General features: G+C 38.0%; 1 protein-coding gene across 8 annotated transcripts in view; it reads left to right on the forward strand.

Moving 5' to 3' along the window:
• MCTP1 (multiple C2 and transmembrane domain containing 1) overlaps window positions 1-24,009 on the forward strand; it is a 566,686-nt gene that overhangs the window by 374,989 nt on the left and 167,688 nt on the right. For all 8 annotated transcript variants that reach the window (XM_084800400.1, XM_084800402.1, XM_084800401.1 and 5 more), the window contains 4 exons: window positions 1,065-1,251; window positions 6,735-6,828; window positions 21,942-22,044; window positions 23,814-23,916. In XM_084800400.1, the coding sequence (XP_084656526.1) occupies window positions 1,065-1,251; window positions 6,735-6,828; window positions 21,942-22,044; window positions 23,814-23,916 (487 nt within the window). The remainder of the gene's footprint in view (window positions 1-1,064; window positions 1,252-6,734; window positions 6,829-21,941; window positions 22,045-23,813; window positions 23,917-24,009) is intronic.

Below are 24,009 nucleotides of genomic sequence, written 5' to 3' on the forward strand. Positions count from 1 at the left end.
CCTGCCAGCCTCATTTTCTCATTTTCTAAGCCTGATAGTCACTATTTATCTGCCTCTTCAAAATCAATTGACTTGTTTTTATGAAAAGAAAGCAAGGTGTGTGGGCTCCAAGTGTGGCACATACGCATGTCTGCATTGCTGGTCTTTCAGTGTGGCACATGCACATGTCTGTCTTGATGGGCTCTCAGTGTGGCACATGTGCATGTCTGTCTTCCTGGCCTCTAAGTGTGGCACATGCAGCATGTCTGTCTTGCTGGGCTCTCGGCGTGGCACATGCACATGTCTGTCTTTCTGGGCTCTCGGCGTGGCACATGTACATGTCTGTCTTGCTGGGCTCTCGGCGTGGCACATGCACATGTCTGTCTTTCTGGGCTCTCGGCGTGGCACATGTACATGTCTGTCTTGCTGGGCTCTCGGCGTGGCACATGCGCATGTCTGTCTTGCTGGGCTCTCGGCGTGGCACATGCACATGTCTGTCTTGCTGGGCTCTAAGTGTGGCATACATATATGTCTGTCTTGCTGGGCTCTCAGTGTGGCATATTTACATGTCTGCCTTGCTGGGCTCTAAGTGTGACACATGTGCATGTCTGTCTTGCTGGCTCTCAGTGTGGCACATGCACATGTCTTGCTACATTATTCAACTCAGGGAGGACACATTTAGATCTATGGAACTTACTGTGAGTATGATTTTCATTGTAAAACTTAAACGTCCTGTTATCTACTCAATGACATTTATGAATTGGGAGGAGGGATCACCCATAACGGCAACATTAGGCTCTGGTAGTTTGCTTCAGCTTGCATTGGTCTGAGTAATCCTACCAATTCATGAATACAGTATCAGAGGATAAAAATTCATCTGCACCTGAATTTGTATCTTATAGGAAATAAGCAATTAAAAGCTCTATGATATCCAAGGCCTGAGTTTTGTGAAGAAAGTGAGTTGACTTTCTTCCATTGGATCAGAGGGTATTTCTAGTGTTTTGTTTTTCTCGGGGCTTCAACAAACCCACATCTCTTTGATGTGGTGAAAACTCCACTTGCTAATTCAGAACATTTGTTTCTAGGTGCCAGGTTGACCTGTCGTCCCTCAGTAGGGAGCAAACGCACAAGCTGGAGTTACAGCTGGAGGAGGGTGAGGGCCACCTGGTTCTGCTTGTCACTCTGACAGCCTCGGCCACAGTCAGCATCTCTGACCTTTCTGTCAACTCCCTAGAGGACCAGAAGGAACGGGAAGAGATATTAAAGCGATATGTACGTATGCAATGGTCTTCCTTCCAGACCCACGTGTGACTAGGTGAGGTTGTAAACAGTGTCCCCAGACTGACAGGTGGTTGTTGTAGGAGGTGCTGGGACGGGGGGTGGGGGGGTGGGGGATGGCAGAGAACAGACCCATGCAGATGCCATACAGCGGCTAAGGTTAGCGTTGCCTGTTGGTGTTCATAGTTTGGTCATCACCAGAATCCGGTTCAGAACACATTCTGGATCTAAGGTTCTACTGGTGATTTTTATCTATCATATTTTTTTAAAAAAACTTTCCATAAAGGAAACTCAAATTTATACATCCCTTTCATAGTCACCCTCGGCTCTGTGTAATTGCAAGTCATACTTGTCTTTCCAAATCTGAACTGCATACTGAGAAGCTGGGAACTGGAGAGTACCCTCAGAGTGATACTCACTTTCAAGTGCCCAGAAAAAAAAACTTCATCCCTTCGGCCTAAAAATGTCACTGTGGAATGCAATGGAACAGTCGCCTCCTCCTTTCTGATTGGATGCAGGGTGTGAGGGTGGAATAGAGTGCCAATAAATAATTACCCTTCTCAAATTTTATCTCCTTCAAAAAGTCAATCAAATCTTCCTATTACCCAGCAAATTTCAGGGTGCATTTTCCACCGTGTAGTTGTCTTGAATCAACAGAGAGGGGAGCTCTTGCTCCACCGTGGTCTCTCCATGGAGGCTTGGACAAGTAAATGCCTGGGTACCCACGAAGCTAAGGGAAAGCTTTTCCACTTAAAATCACAAAAGCTTGTATTGTACAGTGCTGCCAGGTGTTTAGACGGCTCCTCTAGACACTCGGCCATGAAACCAAGCTCTGACCAACAAAGAATGGCTTCTTTTTTTTTTTTTTTTAAATATTCCTATTTGCTGACTGACATCCTTTCAATAACTGAATTTAATAAAGATGTACCTTATCAGGCTGTGCAGATAACATGAAGTGCTAGTACTAATGCTCTACAATGCTCTTCAAACAGATTAGCAGGATGTGCAGCTCAGCAAATTTATTCTGCCTATCTCCACTACATCAGCTGTCTGCTAATGCCTGTGCAACTTATCCACCAACAGTATTATCATAAACAGTTTAATAGAGGTGACTTAGCAAGGCTAAATAGTGTACATTTTTAAACCACCCAAGAGCCCAGGTTAGTGTGTAGTATCTTCTAATACGTGATGGCAATTATGAAGATTATTTCACATTTTTGGTACTCCACTAAAAATATATTCCTCAGTAACTGGAAATGAGCCTTCTGAATTGAGACTAATATAAAGGAATTAATTGGTGTATTAACATGAAAATTCATCTGGGCGTTATCATGCTGTAGTTACTGGATCACTATTTTGATGTTATCCCATGTATGGAGATGATACTGCCGTCTACATAATTAGAAGTAATATACCTATTATTGATTGTTGGTGTTGAATATATTTCCTTTAATCAGCTGTCTCCACTCAGCATGCGAAAACGTTGTTTTCCGTCTTCTCCAAAATGCTGTTTATTTCAATGAAATGTAAAATGTTTGGCATCTCAGCTAATTCTCAGGTCATATTCTGCCCAATGTGTTAAAAGGTAAATCGTGTTTAAATACGCCTTTTTGTAACCCCGAATTTCAGGCACAGGTCTCCCTCTCCCTCTAGAGACAGGCTTGCTAAGAAGCGGCAATGCAGAAAGCGCATGCGCCATATTCGCGTTAACTCAGAGCCCTTCAAGGACAAAGAGCAGTATCTTGGCAGCTTTAAAGTGTTTTATACTTTATATATTATGAAATGAATGCATTTGTATGATGTCTAAAATACCCCTTGCTTTGAAGAAACGTGTATAGGAGATCACTTGTTCAATGGATTATTTTTATGTTTTTCCTTTAAAAATGTACCGTGTGTGTGTGTGTGTGTGTGTGTGTGTGTGTGTGTGTGTGTGTTTAAAGTTGAGGTTAAACTTAAGAATTTGACTTGGTTTAGATTTGGTTCTTGCCAGGGAAGGGAAAGTAATGAATTGCCCCACTCTGATATTAAACAGCCCTAGAGAATCTTGTCATTGCTCAGCAGGGAAACCCCACAAATTAAACAGACATTCCTGTGTGAGCTACTACTATTTGATCGCCACATTCTGAAAAGGTGGCTAATTCCGTTTTCTTGTTCTTTTCGCCTCTGGAGGGAGGGGAAGAGGGAAGGTCAGAAGGGGTGGGGAGCCATGGGTAGTAGTCCAAGAGCTGCTGTTTGACCTTTTCAGAACGGGTTTGCTGAACCCTTGCTCCTCCTTGTCACAGTTTAAAAACCAGAGGAGCCTGGTTTAGAGAAGAAGTTGTTAGCATTCCATTTTTATTATGACATTTCACAGTCATCTGATTTAATGTCCCTTGACCGGATTGTCCACCGTGAGACGATGGGCTTGAAATGTTATTTAGAGCATTGATAAAAGGTGAGCAGCTCTAAGATGACAGCAAGTCATAAGGCTGGTGGTGTGACATTAATTTTCTCCATAACAGAGATGGAATAAGACGTCATGGTGACAAGCTGTCAATCAGCTCTGGCCCCTCAGAGCATCTCTGTGCCGTAGGATGGGGTATTGCCTTTCTCGTAATAGAGCTGAACCGCGATGCTCCCTCTGACAGCTGCTGCAGCCATAGAGAAAAATATATTATACAGCCTTTCATTAAAAAAATAAAGAGGAGTCCTCTCCAGAGCATTTCAATCTTTCCCATCTATTGAGGGCTGAAAGGATTCACAGCAAATCATGGATTCCTCTGCTATGGAAATTTCTAGCTTCAAAAGCCATACAGGTTTTGAGGCCTCCTAAAATAACCATAAATAACAATGTGGGAACACCGCTTGATAAAGCTTTTCGTAAAATTAATTTTAAACTGGTATTTACTTGCTTCTTTTTTAATTTTTATTTTATTTAATTTTTTTTTTTTTTAGTTCTTATTATAATCTTTACAACACTGTCCTGGACAGTAGAAATTTGCAGTAAATTGTCGGGTGTCAGGTGACTTGCTGAGTGTACTCACCCTTTCTCTATATGTGAAGCCTGGTCTCAGAACTGAGGCCCCAGACAGTGTGGCTGCGGCTGTTCCATCACATTCCCCGAGCAAATGGCTCTGACTGGTGGTATTTGTTTTAGTCACGATGAAACTTGGTTTGAATCTCTCCAGGAAGATTTAGAGTGCTGAAATCCTCTGAGCAGGCCATCCCCCATCCGGGGGGGGGGGGGGGGGATGATTTACTGTACTGAGTGACCGCTGAGATAAGACCGTGCCCCAGTTGCGTCAGTGCTGTAGGTCTACACAGCACTACCTGGAAACCTCAGAGCCATAGCATTGCTGCCTGAAGTCCCCATTGATAAACCTTTGATTTGTAGAGATTTAAAGAGCGAGAGAGACAGTGCATTTTTTAAAATTTTTACCACATCCAGCCAAATGAGCCTTTTAAATAAACTGTTGGTGATGAACAGTTGTTTGCAATTAGAGATTAAGAGGCAATCTTTGTGCTGAGCACTGTTTTCAGAATGTCATGCTATGAGCTTACATGTTTACCTATACTTACTCCTCTCTCTGTACAAGGTCATGGCGTCAGCGTAAATAATGACTTGCCCATCGGGTAGTGATAAAGTTTATATTATAGAAGCTTTAGTTTGCAATGTACCCTCACACTATTAATACACTGATGGGATTGCTTTTATTCTAGCCACATTTTGATAGATAAATATTTATGCAGAAGCATATTAAACTATGCTGGCTGGAAACAGCTTAAAGATGGTGAGAAAACAAGGGTCTTTGATTTACTCAGTGGAGGCCTTGCCTTACTATAAAAAAAAAAAAACATAAAATGTAAACATGCATATCGATGTCCTGAAGTTTTGTTTTATGTTTCTGCCTAAGTTGTGTTAGCTTTCCTTCTTTGATTTCTTCAGGTACTATGTTTATTAAGACATCACAATTTTTGAAGTGAAATAGTTTTAGTCATATGGTTCTTCTATCAAAAACTCCAGTTCTATAGATTATAGCAAATACAAATATAAGAAAAATTCCTCACTACCTTTGAATTTATTTTATGTTTTAAATCTGGTTTATTTTTTTTAAAGTCTCCCTTAAAATTTTTATAACCTATCTGAGTCTTTGAATTGACTATTAGCAAAGTCTTTAGATGATAGTTTACCCCTCATCTAAGCACTAAGAATAAAATGGTAGAAAAATAATGTTTAGAGTTGACTTTCTCAATAAGCCCCCTTAATGTCAGAGTGGAAATATATATACTATGTGTGAAGAATAATCTTAAATTTGAATTCTATACCAGTGTATCAGAATTAAACTTATTTTGCATCAATATGCAAAATTATATACCAATGAATTAAAAATAACCTTATTTGTGAGTAACAATTAAGGCATTAAGTCGAGGAGTAGATTCAATAATCTGCTTTTTGTCCTATCATCCATATATACTTCTATATTCCCCCTTCTTTCTTTTCAACCCCTATCTCCAAACCTAAGAGAGAAAGATAAGAAAAAGAGAGACATTCTTGAGTCCAACCTTGTTTTCTCTCTGAATAAGATCAATAATAACTTATAACCAACCCCCTATGAAAATAAACATCTATAGCCCAAGAAAGCAACCAAAAACCTACCCAACCCCTCATAAGGAAAATGGGGTGTTGTTCTCTTAAGGTTTCTTCTGGCTGATTTCGGGTGAAAAATACCTTTGTAGGGGCCCAGATGAAATTGGATAAAATGTTAAACAAGCTAGGAATAGCATTTGTGGTCCAGTTTCTAAACGTTGTGAAATTCCAGGCTTAGTAGAAGTCCTGTGTGGGACAGTCTGAAATGCTGGACCAATTGGGATCGGAAGCTTTCTTCAAAGGTGTCCTGGGAGCTGCCCTGTTTTGATGAGGAACAGCAACTGAAGCACTTGGTGCTAAGACATGAAAGATGCAGGATGTTAGTGTCCAGAGTGCAGGGAGGAGTGAATCCTGTCAGGTCTGATCCAGTGTCAACATTTCCCATGTCTGAAATGTCTGGAGTATCACATAACCTGTCACCTAAGAGTTAATACTATTTATCAGGATCTCCACACTACCGTATTTACAGATGAAAAAAATTTTTGAGGTAATTTTATAGAAGACATGGAGAGAAGCCATTGGAGATATCTGATTCATAGCTCATTAATCATCATCTACTGGGTGTTATTCATAGGTAGTAATTATCGTATTTTTATTTCAGAAAACCAGTTGTCACTAATTACATAATTTTGTATGCACATGTGCAAATGTGAGCCCACGAGTGCTCACATGCACATGTATGGGTGTGCATTCTTGACATAGGTACTGTAATTGGTATTGGAAAAGCACAAATGATCCTTTGACACCTGAGAGCGCATCCTGAGAAAACATCCTGCTTTCTAAGTGTATTTTGTGAGGCTTCTATGTTTCTTTTTTTTTTTCTCTTAATGCCCATGCTTGGGTTTTTCAGAGCCCTCTGAGGATATTTAACAACCTAAAAGACGTGGGATTTCTCCAGGTGAAGGTCATCAGAGCAGAAGGTTTGATGGCTGCTGATGTCACAGGTAAGTGACAATACAATTCTGCTTTTGTATACATCACAAAGTGTGCCAAGTTGTTAACAATAAAACAATCCAGCTCTGCATCTCATCTGAGGATCACTGAAGTCAAGGACTTAAATAGAAAGTTGCAGCACTGATCTCACATACCCAAAAAATTGATAATTCCCAGTCGCTCACACAGCTCTGTATTTTAAACAATATGATATGCTGAAAGTGAATAGCAAAAATCAAAACAACTTCTGAATTATCATCTTCCCAAAGTTTGATCGATGTAGGATTGATGTGCCCAGGTACTTTCATTTTTGCATACTCAACAACACAGTCATTTTTTGTCCGATGTCACCAGCTTTGCTCACAGTGTAAGTGTGTTAAGTCAAATGCACACGGAATATGTCACATCATTCGCTGAAAAGTTCACCAAGGGAATACTCAGTAATTACTACCAACGCTTCCTTTTTGGGTTGCTGTTATAATTCCCTAGTTATACAAAATCTCAGCATACTGCAGAAATAATTATGTATCCAAACTAGGCATATATGTGACTTTTCACCCAGAGCACATGTGTATAAGAACAGCAAAATGAGCCTTGTGCATTATCTAGCTTCGGCATCACTCTTTGCTCAGCATATTTAACTTATGGCATGATGGTGTTTATATCTTCAAGATACAGGATTAATTATTTTATTTGGAGCTATGACCACTCATCTGTGATTTGAATCAACAGAGATTGGAAGGATCTTCATGCCACCCATTGAATTATCTATCTCAACTCAGGTGGTAAAATAAGACCGACTTGCCAGTTCCCTGGAAATTTCACTGCCCTAGAAATCACTGGCTTCTTATTTGTAGAAATAAGCACGTCATTCTAAATGTTAAGCAAGATGGCCCTCAGAAAGTTACAGACCATCCAGCCACCTGCAGGTCACTATGTCCTTCTTTAATTCATTCAGTAAAACTGAAAGCATATTAAAAGATAATTCCCTTCAAAATTAAGCAGCAGATGTTTGCTCCAAAGTAGCATTATTTAAAATTTAATATCTGTATATCATCAAATGAGTACAATATGTGACAGAAGTGAAAACTTAGGGATTTATCATTTCTTTGGTAAGACTGAAAACAAAAACACTTTAAAAACATGTATGGGTACCTAAGAATAGTGGGACTAGGGGTAGATGTAAACTCTGAGTGTGATTTACCTTAGCTATTGGTGATGAAGAACTTATGAATGGTGCATTTATTTTCTTTCTTTAAAAAGAACTTGGTTTCTTGTATGGTTTCTTGTATAAATATCAGTGAATTAATCTGTGCACAATGATTTCTACTGGAGAAATTCACATACCCTTTATTTGAAATGCTTAGCTACCTGACATTATTCAAGCTGAATGTAACTGTATAAGTTTGTCTTCTCTTAGAGGCTGTCATTGATTTTAAAACTTCATGAATATGCAAACTAGGTTAACCTACTTGGCCTGTATGCCACTATGGAAGTTAAAGTACATGTTCTTTCAAAGTTGGAAAAAATAGAGATATTTCTTTCCTAATGGCTCTATGTAAATCAATGTGAATAACAATAGCCTTTCCACTGGAGATTCAATGAGATATAATTTTTATTTGATAAAGTGAACATTAATTTGGGGAATCCTGAATAACTGAATCTCAATTTTTTCCTTTAGTTTTGAAGATATAAATCTAATGATTCCTCATTCCATGCTGACCTTATAATCTAATGGGCTCTGGATTGAACAAGAGAGTTGTTGAACTATTCAGGGGCAAGTGGATAATTTAGTCTTTGACCTTGCTCACCCTTGGACCTTCTGTGGTTTTTATGACATTTGTGGTGGTGGCAAAAAATTAAGGGCCATGTGTTTAAGTTAGAAATGTGTGAATATACTATTAAACAATAATCTTGCTTCTTATTTGGGGCACAAATAAGCGCTTCATGTGATTTGTCTTTTATTCATAGAATTTTGAAAAGTTGATATCTATTTTAGTGGTTAAAGACAGCCAAGCTCTACGTAATGTAAAACAACAGCAAGAACAACAGCAACAAAGTAAAAACAGGATTAAATGGATCCTTCCATCTTTAGGTCTTCAAAGAAGCATCCACCGAGAGCAGTGGTTCTCAACCTTCCTGATGCTGGGACCCTTTAACATAGCTCCTCAGATTGTGCTGATCCCCATCCATAATATTATTTTTGTTGCTACTTCATAACTGCGATTTTGCTTCTGTTATGAACTTTAATGTAAATATTTTTGGAGATAGAGGTTTGCCAAGGGGGTTGTGTCCCACAGGTTGAGAGCCACTGGTCTACAGTGTTGTGGGTGGAGAAGCAGTCTTTTAAAATCATGGGTAATTCTCTGTCCTAAGCCAGGAATATTTTCTGACCTGGTACAAATGAAGCTGTAGTTAGAAGATATTTGGCTTCAGAACACTTTTATAAACAAACCTAACAAAAGAACCCTGACCCACTTTCATAGATATTTTCAAATGCTTTCAATTATTACAACATTCAGCCACAAAACTTAAGCACAATTTTAATTAATACTCCCAACTTAAATGAGCACAGGAAAGAAAGATCCTGCAGTCTTTTAAGTAACCATCAATCTTACAGCAGTTACAAAGAATTTTTTTCCTTTCAAAATGTAAAATTTTTCTTTCGTTACAACACATTCATTGAGAAACATTGTAATACTGTATTAACTCTGTGTGAATAAAGAGCAATTGAGACGCTCTTTGAATGAGTGAGTATAAAGCACAAATTACTTTTTAATGAAACCCTCAATTCTTTCCCTCTCCACAAAAAGCCTATAGCCTTGTTCGGCTGAACACTACTACAGTAGATCACTTCAGTTAAGCCCCTAATAAACTATTGATAGTCAATGGTAGTTTTTTCTTCGGTCTCAATAGCCCAGTGTTGGACAGTGCACTTCAAATCATTAAGGTTAATACAGATTTTAAAAAGAGATTAACTCTGGTGGTTAAGGCCTCAATTTACAACTCCCACACATAGGCACACAGTGAGCACAGCACAAGAGTGGATTGAAATTTCAGTCAAATTGTGGACAGCCTTTCACAGCCTGAGAAAGTGGCACCAGGGTTTGAAAAGTTGATGCACTAAATTCTTTTAAGGGAAAAGTCTGAGTAACTGAAAAATAACTTGTAAGCACAACTTACTCACCTTCAGCTACCCCGTGAGAGGTTGCTGTTTCTCTGCACCATGAAAGCAAAAACTACAGGCTGTTGGGTCCTGCTCACTGGGGGAATCTTCCCAGCGTGGAATCACATGATTCCTAAAACTGGACAGATTATGAGACCAGAGGCCAAGTGGAAAATCTGTGTAGGTGCGTGCGTGTGTGTGTGTGTGTGTGTGTGTGTGTGTGTGTGTGTGTGATGGGAAATGAAATTGTCTTTTTTCTTGCTCCTGGTTATTCTTTGTCCTTAAGTAGGGCCTAATTTCTGCCGGTAACTTCAAGACTTCTAGTGGGAGTGAGGCTTTCGCAGCCGCGTCTTTAAACCTGGGTGATGGGTTCTTTCAAGTTTCCAAAGAAAGAAGAGAGTTCTCCTCTTCCTCAGTCCCTCTCTCAACTTTCCCCTGGGTTGTGGTGGTTCCCTGGACACTCCTCTTCATTTTACCAGGGCGGTGGGAGGTTTGGTTGCTATTGGGGTTTTTTTTTTGTTTTGTTTTGTTTTCCCCGTGAGGAAGAGGTCATAGCCTCTCCAGGGAGACCAGCGTGTCAGTTTCAGAAAAAAGCACTATGGGAGAACTGTGAAGCCTTCAAAAGATGCTCTGCCTTGCCACTGTATTAAAAGGTGCATGCACAAAACTGTCCTCTCCCAGGTGAATGGAGTTTGCAAATGAATGCACCGTCTCTTTCCGGAAGTAATAGAGGGAGAAGGGAAAAGGGATCTAGGATTATTAGTCACAGAAATTGTCCCATTAAATGAACATCCCCCCTGCAAAAAAACCTAAGCTATTCATAAAGACTTGTAGTGTGTCAGGCTCAGAGTCTAGAAAGCAACTAGTTATTAAAGAGAAGCGTTTAGTGCCCCTTTATTTGCATAGACTTTTCCATGTTTTCCTTTTGGAAAACTGTCTTCATTGTTGGAAAATATTTAAGTAACAAACAGCAGAAAAAGACATGCTACAGTTTTTTTTTTTATCAGCCTCTGTGATGAGAGTCTTATTATCGTACAAAATAACAGTGAGCAGCTCCGATTCATTAGCAGAGCTAAATTTAAGCCCCATTTGACAGGCTGCCTAGAAAACATTTTGTTTTGCTGTCTGTGGGCTTTAATTAAGATGTGTTCAATTTCAGTCCTCTTCAGTCTAGCCCACACCCCCAACTTGCTGTGTCACAGACCGGCGATCAGACACTTTTAGATGGTCCGGCCCATGACTTTGACCTTCTGCACAGTCCGGCGTTCCCTGGGGAACCGTTCAACTCATGAGGTCTGATTTCACACTTCCAGGATGCCTCAGCTCTCTTAACAATGACAGGGAGACAAAGCCCTTTAGAGCAGGCCGCATGGGGACTTGTTTAAATTGGAAACCAGAGAGGAGTCAAGGAACAAGGTTAGGGGCTACAGAATAGTGCTTTTAATAAAGAGCTCACAGCTCTGGCTCGGCTCAAAGAGGTCTACCTCTGTACAATTAATTGAGCCATTTATCTGGAGCATCTTAGGCCTCTACTTTCTCACAGAATTGCGTGGTAAATATCAGCTAAGAAGCAAATGAGATATGCATGAAATGAGTTTTAACACTTTGATTACTGTGCCTCCAAGTCTTCATTAAAAGCAAATTTATTTGTATTTCTGACCTCATTATCAGTAGGCTGCCTGCATTTTTATCATTTCCTGTGATTTCTAGCTTGAGTGTGCCATGGAGGTATATTTTATACAGAGATTGGATTTATTATTCTTGGAATTCTCCTTGAACATTATAGGTTTACTCAGAAAAAGAAAATGAAAAGGCAGCTGTAGAGAAGAAAGCAAGTCCATTCCTGCAAAGTATTATAGAAACTTGTAGATATAGTAGTACATACATACATACATACATGCTTATAGACATATTAGACTGTCTTTAAACAATATACTCTCCTTAAAAATAACTTGTGGGTTCTTTTAGCAAATTGTAAAAAATCATATGTAGTTATTGCATCCAATGTTTTTCAAAATCCTGTTGTCTTGTTGAATATGTAAATATATTAATGTCTTCATTTGCTTTTTAATATACTACAGAAATATTCTTGTCATGGCATTCTTGTCATGACTACATGTATTACTTAGAAAACATTCTTATGTGCAAACTCACACATGATAAATATATTGATGTTCTTCAAAGCTTTGATGAGAATGAGACTAAGCAACAAGGAGCATCACAGAAGACAGCAGCAGCTCGGCCTTCTTTCTTTTATGGTACACACCTTATTGAGACATAAAACTTTCATCATACTGTAAATGCAGAAATTGAAAAGTATTATTTTAAGAATAAACCATTCTTATCAAATTATGTTATAAAACATAAATGAAAGTCATAATCATGAATGCTGGAATACCCTGAGTCTGAACCAGTGTTTTGAATGGTGTTACAGAAATCATGTGTGACTCATATGCAGGTCACATGGTTAAGAGGTTCTGCTCTGGAAGAGTTGGTAGGTTGACAAAGAGATTAGTAATTTGGTTTGATATGCTCTGGAGGTAAAGGACTATGGGCTGAGAAAGTGATGGTCCCCCTATTAATAAGAAATGAAGGGGGAAGAAATACTATAAAATACTTGATCAGGTTTTGGGGAACAAAGATTATAAAATGATCCTTTGAGCAAAAAAAAAAAATGTAGAATTGCTGATGTAGCTTGTAAAGCCAGCATCAGGATTTCCCTCAGCGCTAATGATATCTTAAAATGCTACACTCGTTTCAAATGAAACTATTCTTTATTTTTTTGTTACACTGAAATATAGTTCTGTGAATAAGACATTCACTTCTTAGAACCATGGATCTAAGAAACTCTGTAGAGAAGACCTGAATTTATGTAGGTTTCTGAAACGGAAAAGAGAGAACTATTTACTATAGAAATCCTTGGGTTGTATAGTCCTATAGCTAGAATCCTAAATCACAGAACAGTCAAGCCCAAGAGAGTGATTTAAGGACTGATGTCAATGGGGATATTGTGAGGGGACTACATGGCTCTGTCTTTGGTCCACACTGTTTATTTACTAATAACTTTGACAACAGAATTGACTGCTTGCTTGATAAGCTTGCCAGGAGGGCAAATTGATTCCTTTTTAAGACTAAAATATGTATGCAAAATATCATATGCATGTTATATGTGTCTCTGTGTACATAAATAAATAACATATATACATATATATATGTTTATATGTGTCTCTGTGTACATATATAAATATTATATATATGTTGATAGTTTACTTTAGACTGCTAGTGTTTGTGGGGTGTGTGTGTGTGTGTGTGTGTGTGTGTGTGTGTGTGTGTGTGTGTGTGTGTTTACAGACTGAAGTAATAGAGTTGACTCAATAAATAAGCATCCAAAATATAAATCTATAGTCTTCCATGGGTTAAAAATGGGGATTTTTGATTTAATGGTAGAATATACAGAAAATACAGCTGGGTTTAAGTATTATGAAAGGGACTTATACATGCACTAGCCCTTGTTATCATAAATGGAAATCAAATGTTGAGAATGATATATTGTCAAAGCTACTCATCAAAGAGAACATTGATAGACTGATAAGAATGCATTTTCAACTGAAAACTATTTTTAATCTTTGAATTTACAGTGATATAAATTGAAAATATATTAAAATAATGATACTAATAACTATAATAATAACTAATATTTTTGAACCTCTATCATGTAAAATACAACTTTGAATTTGGCACAAGGATTATCTAAATGAATCTCACAATAATGTGATTAGAAACTATTGTTATTCCAGTGTTTATAACTTAGAAAACTGAAGAACAGAAAGATTATTAAGACTAGCTAATTGTCTCTTGTGTCTATGTCTTTGTCTTTCTCTGTCTCTGTCTCTGTCTCTGTCTCTCTCTCTCTCTGTCTCTGTCTCTCTCTCTCTCTCTCTCTCTCTCTCTCTCTCTCTCTCTCTCTCTCTCTCACACACACACACACACACACACACACACACACACACACACTCACGCCAGCTCATAAACAGAAGAACAACCGTGCAGACCTGGATCCTTATTTTAAGGCCACTGCAGAAGAGAGACACTGGGCCAGGGGGTTGTTTTTCACTGTTTTAGAGTTCAAAGCTCAAAGAAGCTATAGAGAGGAGCTAGCAAAGTAAGTGGTCAAGGTTCGTGTCTGAAGAGCCTTCTTTTTAGCAAATTAATTTTTTTTTACAGAAAACAGATTTGTTTTCCCACAGTGCATTGTGATTATGGTTTCCCTCCTCCAACTTCTCCCAGATGTCCCCATCCATCTAAACTCACACTCTCTCTTTCCCTCACTTCAGAAAATAAACAGGAACCTAAAATAACAACAACAACAACAACAATAATAATAAGATAAAATACAAACAAACAAACCTGAATAGGACAGAACAGAAAAAAGGAACAAAGGAAAAGGCAGAAGAAACACACGCAGACACTGATGAGACACACAAATTCACACATATAGAAGACTCGTGGCAATAAAATATAAATTCATAATATATAAGCACAATTTAATCAGCAGGGGATTTAGTTTAGAGCATTAAGTGAGTCATAGCATCTTTTGGCGACAGAAGGACGTAACAACATAGACTCCGTTCTCATTCTGTAGAGATTAGCATGAATCTCCTATGGAAGAGGGAGAGGGGGTTTCTCCTACCACATTAGTAGATTACAAAGAAACTGCTCACAGCTTATATATCAGTGTCCTCTACATAATGGATAAACTCTACATGCTCACAGTTAACTGAACTCTAGTGGCAGATCTTAGGCCTGTACACTTGATGCACACAACATAAAGCATGCATGCGCACACATGCACACACACATACACACACACACACACACACACACACACACACACACACTTACGCATACATATATCCCTAGCTGCAACAAAGTGAATAACAGTTCTGAACGAGATATTTAGTACAATATGAAAAACATTATTGTCACGGCAGACACTAAAGGCTTTTTCTATTGCATTATAGAAGGTCTCCCCAACTAATTTACTTACAGAGAAGCTAGTCTGAAATTCCATGCTTTTCTGCAGGAGAGTCTAATTAAGTAGCAGAGATCCTGAAGTATTTAAGAAGGTTATCACAACAAAAGCTTAATGTATTTTATGCTTATTATAGATGAAATAACTTATGTGAATGTATGCTCGTAAAAATAAACATCATGCGTACAATGTTCTATCAAGATGAATTAAAAACAAAGTTTTTTATGTAATATAAGTTCATAGGTGTTCATGCACAGTTTTCGGTAAGCTGTCTTCATTTTATAGATTCATAGTCTTCGTTTTTTTGTGTGTTCCTGTTTCTCACTTTTCACATTTTACTTGCCAGTTTTTGGTTATAAATTCCAAACTTCTGGAGTCTATTAAATTGTTCAGTTTTAGGGCTCACTGATACATCTAGTTACATGGACTTCTGTGGTATTCTTCTCCATGTAGTATTATATCGCAAGGGAGGCTAAAGAGTTAAGAGCAAAATAACGTAGGTGTCCACTGCTCTCAGTTTCATCTGAAGTGTGGCCCAAGAATTTCTTAAAATCCAAAAAAATGCTTTCAGAGATTTGTGAAGACAAAACTATTTCTATAATAGTGCTCACATGCCACTTGGCTGTACAGTCTTCTCTCCCATAAGCATACAATCCAATTTTCTAAAGTCTACTTTAATAATTGATTCCTCTCATGCTTACATCATTCGGGTTTATTATTATCATCCACATTGAAGTAATAACCTGCGTTGTCTCAGTATATTTTTAAAATGGTAATTTTAAGGGTTATTCTATACCTTAAAAACTTTTGGGATCTTCAATGATTTGTAAAGATTCCTATGGCCAAAATATATGAGCAAGTAACTGAAGGATCATGATTCTCAAGTGATAAGAAGGTAATACTGTCCCTTGTGTGTTCGTGTCAGTTTTAAGGGGATTTTATTTGAAACGAATTTGGGGGAGCCCTTTCGGCGTTTGGTAGCACACTTCTTTGACATCTTTATATTAACCATGCTATAGACTCAGAGTTCACCAAGGTTTTGTTATGTCCACTGCTATTTTATTTTTTTAAAGGATTTATTTATTTTTATTTTATGTGCATTGGTGTCTTGCCTGCATGTATGTCTATGTAAGGGTGTCAGATCCCCTGGAACTGGAGTTACAGACAACCATGTGGATGCTGGGGATTGAACCCAGGTCCTCTGGAAGAACAGCCACTGAGCCATCTCTCCAGCCCCCACTTCTACTTTCAAGACTACTTTTCTTGTACATCCCCACTCGGCTATTCTCTGCTTCTTTCAACTCTTTGCCTTAACCTCATCTTCACAGTATTACAGCACTCTATAAACTGTGGTCCTCTTCCATAGCCTTCTAAAATAATATTCCATATTTTTCTGCTTGCACTAACTTGTATCACTCTTTAGCACATCATACAGACGTCTAATTATTTATACTCTAAATTTACCTTCATTGACCCATGACTTATACAATTAAATTAAGAGAACAAAGAACTTCCTCTTTCTTGGTTTTATGTATATAGGAGACATTCAATAAATATCCATTTAGCAGTTTGTTGTATGGTTTTGTTGTGAACAAAATTCCATTTATTTCTCTTTTGTAATAGTTTCAAGATCATATGTGCACCCATTTTATTTCATGATAGTAAAAAAAAAATTCTAAAATTTTCAGTAGAAGAAAAAGTGTGTTAGGTCTGATAGATTGACAGAATGACTCTAGAGTGTCAGTTTTCATACCACAATGTAACCTGTCTTCTTCATGACTTAGAAAGAAAAAAGAATCCCTATTATTATTATTATTCAGTTCCAGATGAAACACAGAGGGACCTGCCAAAGAGTGTCAGTTAATGTAATTCTACCAATCAGATGCTTAAAATATGTTTAGGTCAGTTGATGAGAAAGCCTAAGGTCAAAGCTTCATTTCCAAGGGTAAGAAAAAGATTGGAAGAAATCTCAACATACGTTGTTTTTTGTTCTAATAGACCCTATGGAATTCCCTCAGCTATGACACTGTTATGTGTCATGATTGAAATTCAAGTTTGCAGAAAGGACAGATGGCAACCTTGATTATAATTTTTAGAGATTAAAATATAGTCATTGCAATATTTGGCAACTGAGGAAATTAAACCCAAATGCTTACGAAGTGCAAGGTGGGCTCAAGATAAAAGCTCCATTCCCCATGGGTATGAATTGCTTTTCATGCTAGTAAAAGCCTTCTGTGTTTTCAAAGACGTATCAACAAAGAGGTGGTCACTAGGTCCTCCCCACCCCCACATTTTTTTTGTGACACACTACATCTAGCAAACTATGCCAATTGTCAGCAGTAAAATGACCCAGGACAAAGGCCACCACTGATGGATTGGATTAGTGCTCTTCTCTGGAAGCAAGAATATCTCTCAGTATCATCTGCTGACTTTAATACTCAAACTACTGGTTTAAAAAAGCCTGAAGTCACAACTTGCCACAAAATAGATAGCAATTGAACAGTGGTCCATGCAAACTTTCCCACAGTTGCTCACTAGTGTGTCAGGATTATAACCCTGAAGAATAAGGACAAAAGTGAAAATTAGCTATTGGCCTCACCCTATTAATATGTGGTGTACTTTTGAAGATTCCCAGGAAAGATGCCTACTGGAATCAATCCTGATATCTCTTTTATTGTTGTAAAATGGATTTATTAAAAGAAGAATGAAATGATGGAATATGTGCTTTGAAGTCTGTTGCCAATTTGGTTTTATGATAAAGGGTGAAAGATGCTCTAGTGTTAATTCACTTGGGAAATTCTTGTTCTTGTTAAAAATCTATAGGAAAAGAAATGGCTTTTAGCATTCATCTAAATTATAGACAACTACCCAAAGCAGACTATTTTAAAGTGTCTCTTTTATGAGTTGTTATTCATTTGTAGGTTTTTATGTAATGGAGACATTACCAAAGCGATGTGTGAATCAACTCAAACGAGATATTCCTGATTGGAAACTGTTATGAAGTTCACTTTTGTGATGGTTCTTCACTTTCAGAAAAGCTAGTGGCAAACATGTCCAATCGTCGCAGATCACAAGGTCTGCTCCATTGGGAAAATGCTGCTTCCTTTTCCTCTTCCTGTGTCATAATTACAGAATTACGTGCTTCCTTCTCATCTCTCCCTCTGCACTCTTCACTTACCTTTATTACAGTACTTGCAGTCCTGCATAATAATTATGTATTTACATGTCTATCATGTCTGCTCGATTGTACATGCCTTGAGAGCCTGACTATGTCTTAATCATACTTATAATTCTGGGGTGAGCGGAGCTGGCACTCAATAAGTAATGAATGCTTCAGAAGGCATCCCCTTTTCTCTCTAATTGTCAACACTGGAAATTGCCATGTTCTCAAGGAAGGCAAGATTCTTTCCTAGCTGCCGCTGCAGTTAAAGCAATCAACACCACATCTATACCACACCGCACTGCCACAATCTCTGTCTTCCAGCAATTCCAAATTCTTCAGTTTGTCACATAGCTTTCTTCCTTTTTGGTTTTTCAAGATAGGGCTTTCTCCATGCAGACCTGCCTGTCCTGGATGCAGTTTGTAGACCAGGCTGGCCTCGAACTTACAGAGATCACCTGCCTCTTCCTTCCAGAGTGCTGGGATTACAAGTTAGTTTGTTACATTTCTAAGGAAAGAATTTGGTATTTCTGTCAACACAATATTAGAAGATAAGGAGAGTCTACTCGTAATCGTGGGTACCTAAGGGCTTAGGCTTAAGCTTTAGGCTTAGAACAAAAGTTACAAGAAGTAAAAATACACTTCAAATGTTGGCTTCTGCCTTCATTGCTTGCACTTCTGGCCATGTTGTACTGAGGGGAAACATCCAGTTTGAAGCATATTGTGTGCCTACTGAACATCAGTACTCCACCCCAGCCTACTGAGCATCAGCACTCCACCCCAGAGTCAACCCATGCAGATACTCTCAGCAAGTAGAGAAGAGCATCACAGAGCCAACACAGAATGATAAAAGGAGTGAGTAATTAATAGCTCACAGATGATTTGGCTCACTGCTAGTGTTTCTCCAAATCTTCCTACTTGCTGAAGTGGCAATAATCAAGCCTAAAAAATAAGGAACTGAAAAGCCAGTCTTTTAAAGCAGCGTTTAGCAAGCCAAGACAGCACACTGCTTATAGCTACTTCTTTAAAGATAAAACTGTCATGTATGCTTATTAATTCTGAATTGGTAGAAGTTGATAGTGTTCTTTGCTTTTGTTGAAATTGATGGTAGTTTGTAACTGCCCTTGATCACTCAATATCAGAAGATACTTTTTAAACTAGTGAAAATGAATAGTGTTCAAAGTCTTGGCATTGAATCTACTGCGTTATACTATCAAAAGATATCTTTTTAGAAAAAGACAATACAGAAAATACAAAAAGAAAATACAAATTCAATAAAGTTTCTTTTTACCTATTTTATTACTTCTCTTATTTTTTGAGATTATAATATAATTGCATCATTTTCCCCTTTCCTTCCTCCAAACCTTCACATACACTCATCCCTGCTCTCTTTTGAATTCATGGCCTCTCTTTTCATTAACTGTTCTTGCATACATAGATTCCTCAACACAACCTACTCAATCTATACAATGTTACTCAGATATATATTTTCCTGGCTCATCATATGGTATCAGACAGCCAACCAGTGTGCTCTTCCTTGGAGAAGACTATTCCTACCAGTGTCAGCATTCCTCGGTTGCCTGTAGTTATTTAAACAAGGTTCTTAGCTCTTCTTTGCAAGATTCTAGAGGTAAGGACACTACAAACAAGGCTCATTGCTAACCACTTTTTCTACCCACAATTCCAAATAAGATGGGACCAAGCTAAGCTTCATGAATTGTTTTCCATCTGCAAACAATGCCACATCAGATATTATATTAAATATAAGGACATATTGGAGTGTTCAGTATTGACACTGGCAAAATCACAACCTTCTGCTTCAAAAGACACACAGAATCGTGTCACCTTTTAGCACCTGGATTGTTGGGCTGGCTCCCACTGGCCTCTCCACCTCATTCTTCAGATAGCATCAGCTCATATCATTCCTCAACCCAGATTCCTCCAAAGCACACTCTCCTGTGAGAGTGAGAGCCGTGTTTTCCAGAGGCCTGCTGCTTTCTGTATCCCTGTCTATTATCTACTTCACACATTCCCAGTCTGACTCCCTCAGTCACCCTGGCTTCCTGGGAACGGAAATGGAGTCATCGTCTTCAATCCAAAATCCACGAGCCTGGGAATTATTTCAAGTGTTTTATGCATTGTTAGGTCTCTAGCAAATATAATACTTATCATGGTGAAGCAATGAAGATTTGTCAACTGTATGAATCTATAATCAAAATTACACAAGGTTTCCTATGTTTGCAACCTGCTGATAACTAAGATGTGTCGTTATTATTGGGGGAAAAAAAATCTTGCCCAGAGGTTTGCATAGAAATATTTTCCAAAAGCTATTTGTGACTGCCTTCGCATGCTGTTATCAGAATTCTATGAAAGAAAATTAAGTTATTAAAGTGCCAAGTGAAACCAATTATAATGGGTCTTAATGAACAAAATATTTTCGATACTGTCTTTTATGATGTGCAGGAGCTAGAAGTCAGAGTGATGAAGAGCCAGATTCCATAGAACAGGTCAGAGAGGAACAAAGCACATAGTGAAGTTCTCACCTGACCTTTATTCTTTGCTGAAAGGAATCCTCAGGACCCAAAATTGAGGAAACTACTGTAATGCTAAATTGAGCAATTATGTTGCATTATATGAGAATACTAAATTAATACACACAAAACTAAGCCCTTTCCAATATAAATTTAATAAATCAAAGGTGAGTATCATTCTATGAAAAATAAATATATCCTTGTGTGGGAATACACAGCTTCTCTGTCACTGGTAGCTAATAAATTCCTTCCCATTAAAAATTAATTGGAAACCTTGAATGATATTTAAGCTTTCACACAAATGTAAACTACTGTGGCTGCAGTTCACAACATGTTTAAAACAATTGTTCTTTATCATTAAAGTTAATAATATGCACATTAACCTCTTATGTAGTCTAAATCAATATTATAGTTTAGAAGATGTGACCTCTGGACAGCTTTGTCTAAATATTGATTCCATTGTCATTTGTATAAGGTATCAAACAAACTGCATGCTGCATCAATGGCATGCTTGCTGTTCTCACACAGCCCCTGACTTTACGACTTCTCATAAGACAAGACATGATATGGCAAAGAGGCTGAGAGCATCCCCAGAGTCGTTGTGCTGTGACTGATCTGAGTATGGCAGAGCAGAGTCGCCATGACTGGATAACTTCCAGAGGACGTTTAAAAATGAAGTGCCATTCTTCAGCATGCGCATTGCCTGCTGAAGTTAAGTTCCAAGCAACAGACTTACTCAGCCCCATGGGCTCTCATTTACCTTTTTATGAATCCCCTGGATATTTCAGGAGAAAGTAATTCACCCAGAGTCAGATTCAGCAATGTAGCCATTGTTTTCACAATAAAGATATTGGGTAGTCCCTGTGATGAGTTTCTGGTAAACCAGATAAGTTGAAAAGTGTACCTGTAAAACTGAGCAGACTAAATACTTAAAACAGCCATAATAGAACCAGAGAACGCACACAGGGTAGGCATACCGTGCTTTCTCTTAACAGTTAAAAAAAATTACCGAAAAATCAAAAGTCAAGCTGTATACTTCGGTCTAAATCACCATAGCAATTGCTGATACCATTGCACCCAGTTTGATGAGATTCGTTTTTAACTTCTAAGTGTTTTCATTTGTTGTTTATTATAAAACTTTTTGGAAAGGACTGGGGCCACAGAAGGATGTGATCATGATATCATCAAGGCAGATGCTTTACATGCTAACCACATCTATCTCCAATCTTTTGTAGGTAAAAGTGACCCATTTTGTGTAGTAGAACTGAACAACGACAGGTTGCTAACACACACGGTCTACAAAAACCTCCATCCGGAGTGGAACAAAGTGTTCACATTGTAAGTAACTTACTATCCCGGGCTTATTTAGAATTAGTGTGCAACTATAGTTTACCCTGAGAGACATGCACTCTGTGTGTGTGTGTGTGTGTGTGTGTGTGTGTGTCTGCATCTGTGTCTGTGTGTTCTCTGGTTTACAACTCAACACATCTGCCCTGCCTTTGCCAATTATGGATTTTCAAACCTCCTACCTTCTGGAGAATGAAACTTGGGAAAGGGAGCATGTCCTTTTCCCCTGTTTTTGCCGGACTTTTCCTTCACCAGGGTTTTCACATGGCCTGACTAAGGTTTCGCTCCCATCCCCTGAATCTGCATACTGCTTCGTCCTTTTGTACTTTCTATGGAAATTCTTCCCAGTTGCCTGACTGACACCAAGAAGGACAAAGCTCCATTTGTTCCATCACTGAAATTAGCAAACAATCCAGTTGGGAATTTGACAGATGCTCAGTTTGGGCTTGTTTCGTTTTAGGACAATAAGGACATTAAGCATTGTCTTGGATCTCAAAACAGCCTCTGAGTTAATTTTCCTTTTGTTTTAAAAAGTTTGTAAATTTTTTTCCACTGCGCCCTGTAAAAGCTGTGCATGCTGCACCACAGTCGCTGTGCATACTGCACCACAGTCGCCTCTGTGTCTCTTTCTAAGCACTGGACTGTGGAGAACAGTCTTCACAAAGGAAGACTCTCCAAACAGAAGTACTTAACAGATTTCCAACATGGTTTTATTTCTTGCACATGAAAAACCTCTAAATTCCTCATTAGTTCCCTATAATGTCTCTGCTTAATCAGCTTCAATTATCTGACCAATTTATTTTTAAGGAATTGCACATTTTTATGAGAGATGAAAGCCCAGTCAGGAGGCTTGCACTCTAAGAGGGCCATGCAGAGTGTTTTCTCTAGAACACATAATTGAATGAATAGGTTTGATTATTATCAAAGCGATTAATTGATTGTACCCTGATAAAGCCTCTTTTCACGTGTGGTTGTGGTGTTTCAGTAATGAATATATTCTGTTTTGTTTTCTGTTAATTCATATCTTCTTGGAAAACAATTTGATCAAAAAATAAAAGCTGTGAACAATTGACACTTATTTTTCTTGAAACAGAAATATGAGGAACTCACACAATTTTTATTATCATATGTTTTTGTTGGAATTTTCTGGAATATTAGTTCATTTATAAATTCAAGGATAGTACTATACTTATCAGTGCTACATTTTCTCTATTCTATTTTCTGTGTTTGCAACAAACCTCATAGAAAATTAGCAAGTGTATTAGTGAGAACTTTTAAAAATTAAGCATATCATATTATTGTAAAAATAATAATAGTTCAAAAATCTCTTGTGGCTCCTACTGATATCAAACCTCATGGTAGCTTATGTAGGAGTTATGAGATTGTGTGATTTATTATTATAATGAAAAGAGACAGAAAAGCCTAAAGATTATCAGAGGTACTTAGTGATTTTTTCCATACTTTATCCTTTGCATATCCAGATCAAAAATGATAAGTCATTAAAAATATAACTGATAGTTACAATAGTCTTCAAAGTTCCAGATGCTGTAACCCTTGGTGCTGTCATATTAGATGTGTTACTGGAAATTCTGTCGGCTTCTACTCCGTCTGTTATATGTCTGTTTGTATGGAAACAATGTACATAAAAATAAGATACACAAAAGTGCTTGTATTATCCAAAGTTTCAGATGATCTAGCTTTGCTTCATACTAACAGAGTCTTCTTTTTTTTTTTCTTCCTTGGGTGTGTTTATTATGCAGCAACATTAAAGATATTCATTCAGTCCTTGAAGTGACAGTTTATGATGAAGATCGTGACCGGAGCGCTGACTTTCTGGGCCGAGTCGCTATACCATTGCTGTCAGTAAGTTTTATTCACCTGGTACACTCGTCTGTGTTGCTTTTCCTCAAGAAAGGGAAGTTAAAAAAAAAAAAAAAAAAGGACCCAGCTCTATGT

The sequence above is a fragment of the Acomys minous genome, assembly GCF_964271855.1.
Source record: "Acomys minous genome assembly, chromosome: 11".
Lineage (NCBI taxonomy): Eukaryota > Metazoa > Chordata > Mammalia > Rodentia > Muridae > Acomys > Acomys minous.